Source organism: Stegostoma tigrinum, chromosome 25, assembly GCF_030684315.1.
Source record: "Stegostoma tigrinum isolate sSteTig4 chromosome 25, sSteTig4.hap1, whole genome shotgun sequence".
In the NCBI taxonomy this organism is placed as follows: domain Eukaryota; kingdom Metazoa; phylum Chordata; class Chondrichthyes; order Orectolobiformes; family Stegostomatidae; genus Stegostoma; species Stegostoma tigrinum.
In genome coordinates, this window is record NC_081378.1 from 26,517,572 (window position 1) to 26,529,412 (window position 11,841).

The 11,841-nt window shown below is 39.8% G+C and overlaps 1 protein-coding gene across 3 annotated transcripts in view; it reads left to right on the forward strand.

The window, feature by feature from the left end:
• LOC125463329 (protocadherin Fat 4-like) overlaps positions 1-8,496 on the forward strand; it is a 110,586-nt gene extending 102,090 nt beyond the window's left edge. The window contains exons 54-58 of one of the 3 annotated variants that reach the window (XR_009447241.1): positions 882-1,126; positions 2,236-2,366; positions 4,292-4,429; positions 6,290-6,359; positions 8,179-8,208. Coding sequence is in view for 2 of the 3 variants with exons in the window: in XM_059654792.1 (XP_059510775.1) it covers positions 882-1,126; positions 2,236-2,366; positions 6,290-6,359; positions 8,179-8,209; positions 8,343-8,407 (542 nt within the window). In the remaining variant the exon portion in view is untranslated. Of the gene's footprint in view, positions 1-881; positions 1,127-2,235; positions 2,367-4,291; positions 4,430-6,289; positions 6,360-8,178; positions 8,210-8,342 lie in introns of those variants that run through there. The other 2 variants (XM_059654792.1, XM_059654793.1) reach the window with 2 other exon arrangements.
• The last annotated feature ends 3,345 nt before the right edge of the window (positions 8,497-11,841 follow it).

Sequence of the window (11,841 nt, forward strand, 5' to 3'; positions counted from 1 at the left end):
ATTATGAATGAGATATGGGGAGAATATGAAGACTCCACACAGGCAGTCACCTGGGGCTGGAATTGATCCCAAGTCACTGGCACTGTGATGCACCATGTGGCAATGAGTGTGAAATGCAGAAACAGGATGAGGATGACTGACAATGGCCATTGGCAAGTAGATGTCAACTAGAGAATAGATCAAAGGCACAAAAGGCACTGACTATAGAGTAGTGGAGGTGGTAGGACCATTAATCAACAGATAGAACTGAGGGTGATGCAGAACAGCTGGAAGTAGGATTCTCATTATGTCTTGTCATTGTGGAGTCAGGACAGCACAGTGGCTCAGTGGTTAGCACTGCTACTTCATTGCCAGGGTCGCAATTCTACCCTGAGGTGACTGTCTGTATGGAGTTTGCAAATTTTCCCTGTCTCCGTGGGTTTCTTTCAGATGCTCCAGTTTCGTCCCACAGTCCAAAGATGTGCAGGTTAGGTGGATCTGTCATGCTAAATTACCTACAGTGTCCTGGGAAGTGCAGGCTAGATGGATCCATCATGTGAATGCAGGGTTCAAGGGATAGAGTAGTGGGAGTCTGAGTGGGATGTTCTTCGAAAGGCCAATGTAGACTCGTTGTTTGCTTCTGCACTGTATGGATTCTATAATTAGGCATCTAATCACATCCTGGCTAGTGGAGTCAATTTTCAATTTGCCAAACTGTAATGTGGATCAACCACCCAAATGCAAACTGCCAAATTACATTCCACTGATTTCAGTGGAAATTGAGAGATTTCTATAATGGACGCTCTGGTTTTACACATTGGCAGAAAATAGAAAATCTATCCAGAAAAATTCTAAATCCATGTCTCTTGAACCTCTGAGATGTTTTGGTAACTATTCTGCAGAAAACACACAAAATTTGTTTGAGCTTCAGAGGCCAGACAACAATCCTGCAAAGGTGGCCTCCACGCAAAGATTTCAATTTAACATCATTCAAGGCATTGAACAGCCCAAGGAATACACGCTGCTGATCCAAGTGACAGATGAGTTTGGTCGAGATAAACATCAACAACTGACTTCCACAGCAACTGTGGTGATACATGTAGTGCCCTGGACAACCACTCAACCTACAACATCCACTACTACTGAGGTAACATTTCCTTCCTGTAATCATTTTCAAACTACTCTTTCAGGTAAACAGAGATAACAAGGATTATTGTACAGTGACCAAGTTCCTGCACGGAGTTCAAATTTAGAGTTGTTCTGTCACCTCGTCAGAGAGATGTTTTAACTACTTTGCACCATAATTATATTCTGATACTATACAGATTACCAGAGTGACAGGTAGGATTAGACCTGGGCAGGAAGACCTTATTCCATTTAATTCGGGGTCTACAATCAGGGAACATAAGATTAAAGATAACAGGTAGGAAGTTAGGAAGAGATCTGGGGACACTTCTTTTACCAGAGGATGGTGCGAATCTGGTACTCACTTCCTAAAAGGATTGAAGAGGCAGAATACCTTGCAACATTTAAAAAGTACTTGGCTATGCATTTGAAGTGCCATAATTAACAACACTATAAACCAAAGTCTGGAAAATCAGATGAGGTTGGATGGTTCCTTGTTGGCCATGGCTGTGTTGTCAATTTCTATAATTCAAGGGTTACCTGTGCGCTAGTACTTTGCTTTATCATTGAGTTAATTGAACTAGCTGTTCATCTAGCTTCTATTGGGCAGATCATGTTAAAATCATATTTCTTGTATATTTCTGAAATTCCCACATTTCCCATTTATAAAAATTAAATTTATTCAATGGTTATTGATAATACTGGTAGAGTTGTACTCATTGCACATCAAGATAATTTTGCAAGACCACTTTAGATGACATTAATCTGGGAATAATTTTTGTGCTTTAAATACCTGAATATAATGCAATAATCTAAATGGATTCTACAGTGGAGGTAGGAACTGAGTGATGTACAAATTTATTAATGCACATCAGGAATATTGTAAAAGTTAATTGAGCTGAGATGCATTCTCTGTGTTAGCAAACTTTCTAAAAGGTAGAACTTTGGGTATTTTGTAAGATTACATGTTCCCTCAGTCTGAGAGCAAAGGATTCAGATTTTATCTCTCAATTTAGTTCTATCCTGACATTACAGACTGAAACTTTTGGAGAGATTGGTCCACTTTGCTTTGCTGAAGGATTTTTACCAGTGATCTCTAATAGGATATTTGTCCTCTTCATCTTTCCTCAGTTCACCACCAGTGTGTTAACAATAACTTCACTTTACTGGAGCCCAGAGCAATGGTTTGTTGCTGTGCTGACTCTTGCTGGAGCCCTGACAGTGCTCGCTGTTTCTGGTATAGCCTGGGTCTGCTACCAAAAGTAGGTATTACACTGTTACATTTTATTTTCCAGGTCTGCAACATTTCTGGAGATGCATCTAAGGGGAAACATAGGTTACATTTTGGCGCAATCATTTGTCCAAACTGTTAAATCTTACAGAAATTTTGCTGCTATCAAGCCAGCCCCAATCATTAGAAAGTCATGTGTTAATCAATACTGTATGGTACTAATGACAAGATTAATTGAACATAGTTGTTTGTGATGGAAGTTGTCTCTTCTGTACCTGGTGTGGAATGACTTCTGCATATTAGGATCCATGTTCTTTCTTCACTGGAAGGTATTTAGACTGTGGCTAGCCAAATTGTGTTCCATTTGGCATGACCTGAGCTCATCTAAATTTTGACAGAACTTGGCATAGTAGATATGGTTGTTTTCCTTTGCTGCTGTATCTAGAACATGGGGGCACAACCTCTGGATCAGTGATCAATCATTTGGGTGGGAGATGGGGAGAGCATCCTTCACTAGAGTATTATAAATCTTAGGAAATCTGTAACCCAGAGAGTATCGGTGTTCCACTGTCAAACAGATTCAAGATTGAAATTGCCGGATGATTGATTTCCCATGAAAATAAGGGATATGGAGAATGGGCAGAATATCAGAATTGGTATAGAAGATATGCCATGATCGTATTGAGTGGTAGAGCAGGCTTGAAGGGCTCAAAGGCTTATTTGTGTTGCCATTTCTTATTATCTTCTGATCAGGTCACCAATTCAATATCCTCCCAGCACTGACCGACCTATTGAAACAGCTTCAAACAGATTATACAAGTCAACCTCCTAACCATCAGTTAGAGAGCCCAAGAGGATTGATAATACCTTCCTAGCTGGTATCCAGAAATTGTGGCCAAAATAACTAGCTGTGGTGTTGCATTGGAGAAGCTGTCCGAATACATTAAATGGGGACCGAGCTTTGGGTCCTACATATCTTTTTGCTGCATGTCTATTTCACATCTAATAATATAAGTGGAACAAGGTGAAAGAAAGACCTAAGATCTATTTCTTCATAGGACAGATGCACCATCACGTGTAGAGAAAAATGTGAGCTGGAAGATGCTATATATCCCTCCTGCCTCTCTTCCATTGTTACATCTGCTAGAGGTCTAAGCACCCCTTAACACTTGTGAGATCCCAGAAAATCATAACACACTGCAAAGAAACTCAAGAGCTAGAATCCATGATTTCGATCAATTTTCCTTTGTTTTAACTCAGGAATTAAGGATTATTCAGCAACAAAGCAGAGGAAATGTGGCCACTCTGTGTTTCATTCTCTTCTCCCCAGCTGCATGACTGTACTATTCTTGTGAATTAATAAGTGAGAAGAAAATTCCAAAATGCTATTATTTAATCAGAGCAGGTTCCATGGAATATCATCTTATATTAAAAAATCCTTTATATATGTCACTACTTGCATCTGCAAAACATTACTTCATTCTTTTCTGTTCCAACCATCACTGTAATTCAAAACTCTGATCACCTTGTGGTATTTACTCACAAATTTATGAAAACGGGACATTTTCAGAAAGTTTGAGAGTCACCAATTTATTCTCAGTACATGAAATTCAATCCTGGAATGTTCTCTCCAAACCTGTCCCACGTCAGGTACTGCTACCTTTCTTAAAAATACCTGTTAGGAATTCTGTTACCTGCTGGACTGTAGCTGTCTGCCTTGCTGAACGTCAATGAATGGAGGTGGATGTGGTCTTACATTTACCAGAATCTTCCTTCATTCCAATCCCAGGAAACTCTGACTTTATAAGAGTGGTGATGCTGATTTCTCTAACTGCAGCTTAGGAACCAGAGTGGACAATATAATGTGAGCATTTTTGTGAATCAGGATGGTGTTTTTAAAGGTGTGAACGATTGAGTATAATTTTTAAATAGATTTGTTGGTATCTATGCTTTCAGAATGAACAGGATTATGGGCAAACAGATTGGATGATTTGTGAAGATGCTATGCTTCGCATTAGTTACAGGAAGGAAGTCCCTCTTGACTCTAGCCAACTGGTCTCCATCAGGGCCACTATCTTGTCAGTAGATGATCAGGTATCAAATGGGCTGAATTTATTTTTCTCCTCAAAGCATCTATTAGCAATCTGAGTTATTCCTAGGGAATAAAAATAAATCAACCCAAAATATCATATTTCCTGTTCCTCTAATGCTGCCTGGCCTGCTGTGCTCTTCCAGGTCCACGCTGTGTTACGTCTGAAATTGACTGTAAGTGTTTTGTTCAATGCTTCAGGAGGGAAGTCGATCATCCCCTTCTGCATCTGTATGCATGTCACTGCAGAAGCTGCCACGTTTCTTTTTGCTCTCCACCAAAGATGGTGTATTATTCAATCAGAGCATTCAGATGGGACGGTGGAGGTTGCAGGGTGAGATCTATTTGCTTCAACCCTGAGTAATGACTTCATCCTGTGTACCAAGAACAGATGTGAACCATTTGTTTTACTCCCGTTTCATAATGACACACCACCACAAGCATCTTTCTCCTGAGGAATTAATCTTCAGCAGCAGACTCAGCTTCCTTGCTATTAACTAAGAGTGACTTTTAGTACTTAACAAAAGTGAAAATTTTTAAAGATATTTGGTGTGCTAAAAGCTTCACTGGTTCTATAATGTTTCAGTAATGTGTGCCAGTACCAAAATTTGCTTTCGTTGTTCTTTAAAATAAGCTTGTTGCTACTGTGGTTGGTTTCTTCTGATTCTAATTGCTTATTAGCAAATCAAGAAGTTGAACTGGCACAGTTTTCCCCTTCTCAAATACTCTGTGCTGTTGACACTAACAATCAGTAGCACCAAAAAGTTGTTCTACATCTCCTTAGGCAAAGGGCAGTTCCAAACCTATACTAAAAATGGAAAGAAAAAGAAATTACCACAATTATAAAAATCACTAAACACACCAATAGGCAAATTATCCAACATTTGCTTTCACTTCATTATGTCCTGCTATTATTTGTTCTCACTATGTCCATTAAGCATGAAGGATCACATGTAAATGTAGTCTTTTACTCCTTCATGTGCTTGGACTTGATTATTTTTTCACAGACTGTAACCTTGTGAGCCCAGTTTGAATTTTGCAGTCTGTGCATGTGAGACACGTCTAATTTCCTCTGAAATAGTTATATCAGTCATGCAGTCGTGGCAAAAGAATATTTGCTTCTATTAGCAATCTGAGTTCTTCCAAATTATTTGAAGGAAGTTTTATTGATTTACATTTTATTTTGAGCCTATTTAAATTAACAATATTTAGGTCATGTGCTTGTATCCATTAGAACAAACATGCATTTAATGGAAACTTGTTTGGAAAGTTGTAGTATTGCATTGTCACAATCAATAGAATAAAGTCCTTTAAGCCTTTTAAAAATCAGCTCTAAATCAAATTGTTTAACAGATCTTTATGCATGAGTTTATTGGGCTGAATCTTGCTGCAAGGCCTAATGTGTTCTCTCACTGTATCTAACAAAACGGGCATCACTAACTACCTACTCCACCCCATGACATTCCTCATAACTGATTCCAGTCCCAACTTAACACACACTTTCCTGGATGACTCGTCACTGCCAGGATATCCTCGCAGTAACTGAAATCCTTTTGTACCTAAGCCTTTTTTAAAACCCCATAGTGCACCCTGACAAAAACTGCCACCCCAGAGCCCTGCATTGTTCCTGAATTTGTAGCAGACATGCCAGACAGTGCAAACTGGTACACGTTGTTGTGGACAGGGAACTGGAAGTCCTGCTGCTGGAGCACAGACTCTCTTCCTCTTCCCCAAGGACCAGGAACAGAGGCCATGATAAAATATTGGATGCTGAAAGACATTTAACTACCTTTCATGTCTTCCCTGAAAGATTTACTCTGACCTATGAAGCACTCGTGAATGCTCAGTGAGGTTTTGTATTTCAGGGCTCAATCAGTCACAAATCAACCAAGACCTATTCTAAAACAGTCTCAACTTTCAGAAGAACAAGACAAGGTAATGTTTTCAGTGCAGTATCATTCAGCAATTTCACTCATTTCTGTACAATAAAGGAAGATGTCTCCAGCATGTGTATATAAAAGAAAGAATGTCTGACTTTGCGATTCTTAGTGCACAGAAGTCTTAATGTTGATTCCAGTATCAAGCATTTTAAATATTAATTCAGCAATTTACATTAGATTTCTATCAAAAGCAAATAATAATGCTACGTTTCCTCTGAAAGAGTAGTGCTTCCAGACTCAGTTGCAGATTGCTATTGTTGTGTATTCTGGTTCTGTGCTCAGACTTCAAGTAACCTATTTACATTGTCATATCTTTCCTTGCTGAATTTTGTTCAGATCTTCCTCAATTATCTCATAAATTCTGTATTCTCTCAAAAACATTCTAATTTTATGGCCCTGGGACATTGACAGTAATAAAATCTGGGTTGGCAGAACAGAATTTGTAGCAGAATCTATTTGCATTTCCGATCTGGTCTTTTTTTTTAAGCTTGGCAAAAATTGAAATCAGAATGGGAGCAGCTCCATAATGCACCTCCCCACGAACAGGCTGACAGATGAGGGGAGGACAGCACTGGATATCATCAGTGTGTCCCAGTAAAACTGGAAGTAAAGCAAATGCATTGTATAACAGCAAATGACCTGTAGGATAATTGGATTCATTTTATAAGTATCTATAATCTCTTTGAGGCCTGTCAAAGTACTTAGGATTTCAAAAGGCACAGCACTAGATTTTTTAGTCCTTTGCTCTGACGAAAAATAGGATCTCTGCATTTCTGAGAGGAGGTTCTGCTCGGGGTTCACTCAATAATATGAAGTTTTACTTCCATTGGTAGCACAGAGCAGTTGGAGGAAGGTGAGTCATGCTCCTTTTGTACAGCAGTCATCTGCAGAATTCTCACATATAAGGCCCTGACAGATGCTGTCAAACTGTAAATACATGAGGGAAGTGAGATGGTGGGGTGCTGGGAGAGTGGGGTGCCAACGGAAGGGGGTAGTGTGCTACGTCAGTAGGATAACAAGGTGCATGGTAGTAAAGTGGGAATGCTCAGTGAGGTTTTGTATTTCAGGGCTCAATCAGTCACAGTGTTTGGGGTGGGTCAAAGATATCCGGTCCAGCAGGCAAGGTGGGTTTTGGGTCTGAGGGTTCTGCTCCCACAGTGGGAGGGAGAATGGGGTCCTGTCCAATGGTAGAGGGGACATGGGAGGGTCAGGTTTGCTCAACTCAGGCAGGGGTTTTTGCTGCCGAGTGAGGACAGGGAGAAACATGTCGGGCAGCAGAATCAGGTTTGGGCCTAGAGGCAGGGAAGGTCAGATCAGGTCAGGGACAGATGAGGGGATGGTGGTGGTTGGGTCATAGGGTGGTGTTGATCAGGTCTGGGGGGCAGGGGTGGGGGTGGTTGGTGATGTGTGCGGTAAGTGTGGTGTCAGTTACCCTAGAGTTGCCTATATATTTAATAGTCTAACCTTTGCTGTGTAACAATTTTACTCAATTTCATTGGATCTCTCAGAATTTTCCAATTTACATGGAGACTTTTCTGGGGATCAACATATAGAGGGATTGCCCAGTGGGATCTTCAATATTCTGGGAAATTCTGACCAAGTCACTCTGTCTGGGCAGGGGTCCTCCCCACCAGATCCTTATTTACATTATAGAGACAGCTCAATATGAGATGATTCTCACAGGATTGGTGTGAGAAGATGATTCTTTAATTTTGTTAGTTCGCATCATCATGTAAATATCCAGAGAAATGGTGGTGAGCCAAAAGCATATAGATCAGTTTGATTAGGAATTAATCTTTTGCTTTTCATTGCAGGTATTTTTTGATGGACAAGCAAGAGACCCAGGTAATTACATCGGGCTATGCGAACTTTCAATGACAACAGATGATTTTCAGTAACTTTGTACACTAGTATCAATTGTATTTATCAATTTGCTCAAAGATTAAATACAGGAGTACATTTAACTTGTATGTTTTAGTTTCAGGAAACTGGTACGTGTACAACAGTGAGACAGGGCAGCGTAAATGGATAAACAATGCATAAACACCAATGGGATTTACTGGGTGATGAGATCATTTTCTCTCGTGAGCATTAAAATGAATTTACATATTTATGATGGATTATTGTTTCATTCAGACTTTCAAGATACGATGTAATTGCATTTACAATTAAAATTACATGTTCACTTATACTTTGCTGATGGAACAGAATTATTGGTGTTTAATTTAGCAGCCTTGTCAAAGTTTTCAGAACGTTCAATCTTATCTGGACATCTGATTAGTCTTGTATAAAGCTCTTCCACCTATTTATTCAGATCTATTACTTCTCTGCTGCTATAATCCATCACAGAATGGTTGCTTGTACATATGAGGATAGCACAGGGTAGACGAACGTGGTATATCATGACAGCAGACTTTCTGGCAGGAGTACTTGCAAGCAACAATACAATTCATCAGTGAGGACAAATGAAATTAGATCTCCTATTATTAAAAGATTCCAACTGGCACTGCGTTTTTGTCCTCTAATCCACTGGGGGAAATGCTGTGATCTGAAATTACATCCATTGTATAACTGGCACCTGATCCCAAATTTTCAGGTCGACAGCCCAACCACAGTTAATTTGCCTCACTGTTCACCTGTAGGGAAGGTCTCTGGCCAATGGAGCCTTGCGTTGCTTTTCGTCTTTAATCTTTTTAATGTAAATGTTTACTATTGTTCTAGAAGAACACTAAAGCATCTCTTCAAAGAACATGTACTGAAGATGGTTAAACACAAATTATTTTCCACGACTAATCTTATCTTAAAGCTGGTCAGTAACAAGGCAATTCTTGGTTGAAAGCTTCCAGCATTCAGAAACACAGGTCTGAATTTTACCACAAATTCAGAAAGTATAAATGTCGGGCTGTTTCAAGCAGGGTTTGTCTAAGTGAACGCTCATGAGTATTCCTGTAATTCTTCAGTGCTCACCTTGGTATTGGAGAGAGTGCAAAAGCAGTTTGTAGGAATGGTTCCAGGGATGAGGAACTTTGATTATAAGGATAGATTAAAGACTATTCTGCTTGGAGCAAAGATGGGTGAGAGGAGATCTGATAGAGGTTTTGAAAAATCATGAGTGGACTGGTTAGAGTCGGTAGGGCGAAACTATCCCTACTCTAGAAAGGAACAAGAATAAGAGGGAACAAGTTTAAAGTGATTTGTAAATGAAACAAAGTTGAAGTGAGGAGAAATGCTTTCACTCAGTGAGTAGTTAGGGCATGGAATGCACTGCCTGAAGCTGTGGTGAAGGCAACTTCAGTTGAAGCATTCAAGAGGGTATTGATTGATTATCTGGATAAACATACTGTGCAAAGCATGGGGAGAGAGTAGGAGACTGGAGCTCGGTAATAATGCTCATTTAATGAGCCAAGACGGACCCAATAGTCCAAATGGCTTCCTTCTGCTCTGTAACAATTCTGTGATTCTGTGAGTATTAAAAATGAAGAAAAAGCAAACAAGAAAAGCTGCATTTGTTACTGGAAATGAACAGCAGCTATTTGCCCACAATCAACAACAAATTTACAGTAAATTAATGATGAACTCACCTAACTCTCCTCTGTTGGAACCCAGTGTCAATGTCTGGCTTGTCAAGCCTGCTACTGCACTGCTGTATTCAGGTGAAGGAGACGTTCCTCCTCCATTACCTTATCTTTCTCCTCATGACTGCGCCCGGTCTCCCAGTTCATCAGCGTCCAGCAGATTCTCTCCTTGTCTGCTCCAGCTGTGTAGCCCGCAGCATTCTTGAATGATGTGACGTACTCTGTCTGGACTGTACTGCATGACCAACCAAGACTGACCTCCACTTCAGCAGGCCTGTAGCCTGATCCACCAAGCCCATAGTGCCAGAATGGGGTATCTACATCCGGGTTCGTTCAGGGGGTTGCTAAATTGAGCATTTAGCCGTGGTTGCATGTTATTTCTAAACAAATTTGAGATTTTTGTGCCTTCAACAATAAAAATAAGTTAATGGGGCCTTAAATTGCAGCTTTGACTGGTTTCCTCTCAAGGACATGACCTCTCTGCCACAAGTTGTACCAGTTTAGGGTGACAATTGAGTAGAGAGTCTACCTCAGCTTGGCCATCTTCCCGCCCCTCATGCACTAATTAGCCATGCAACATTTGATTAGGCTAAAGGGGAGGACCCATCGATTTCCATTTTGTCTCCCTCATTCTGCTGATAGCTAAAATCCAGTCTCCAGAATCAAACCTGGTTCCTTCCTGGCTTAAATAATTCTGAATCACACTGACACAGTAGTTAACAACCAACTGGATCTGGCTCATAGAGTGCACATCTTACTTTAAAATGTAGATGCTGAATCTCACATGTACCTGTCTCAGAGTGCCCTTAAATTGTAATACATATGCCTACTGAGCAAGAAGCAATTGAGAACACAATGCCAACATCAGGCCAGGATTCCTTTCAAGATCTTGGGCTGTAGTTTTAAATTCATTGACATCAGCAGTGAATTCCTCCATAATTTGGCTGACTCCTTATAGAATATGTTTTAATACATTAGTGTTTTTATTATGTGAATTAACGTGAGGTCTTTGAGCTTAGTGGGAGCACAGATGACTTAAAGAAGTCTTATTGAAGACAGATGGAAATGATGGTAATAGTTATTCCTGGAAATGTCATTTCTTGTCAACTTGATCTAATTTAACCCATCTCCTTTGTCCAGTCTGGCGGTCGAATAAATATGCCTTTCCCAACTCAAAACAAAAGGGAAGGAATAAACTTAAACATTCATTTTTTTATTATAATTGCTTTACATAATAACATGACTATATTAGAGCATTCTCTAAGAGTTTAGGAGAATGAAAGTTTGAATTTATTCAAAATACAAATGTTTACAGAGGTCAATAGGTTGGATGCTGGAAAAACATTTTCTCTGACTGAGATGTCTAGCAACAAGGGATTCAATCTCAGAAGAATTGTTAGGCTGTTGAGGTCTGAGACAGGAACAAATTTCATCATTCAGAGAGTGGGGAGTCTTTGAGAATTCTCGACAGCGGTGTGGTTCAGTCTTTCAGTATATTCAAAGACTGAAATCAATAGACTTCTAAATATTAAAAAAAAACATATCAAGGGATTCAGGAATAGAGCAGGAAAGGCCACTAAAGTAGAACAGGACTGGCCAACCTTTTCACATGGAATGGGTGAGGGGCCCCGTTTCAACTTTTCGTCGCCTTGGGGTCTGAAGATCAAATTTCAGAAAGTGCCACAACATTAAATATGAACTTCATCAAAAGCAACAAAATGAACATTTAAATCAGTAATTAACAGAAGTGACTATTTAAAAAATGCCAAGCAGCAAAGCCCAATAATAAAACTAATTTTGCCTTTGTTTGGTTAAGTAGCAGAGCTAGGGAGAAAGAAAAAGAGTCAGCTCTACTCCGTGGTCACCAGGGAAGTAGAATAGTGATTGGGCCCAAGTTAAAGA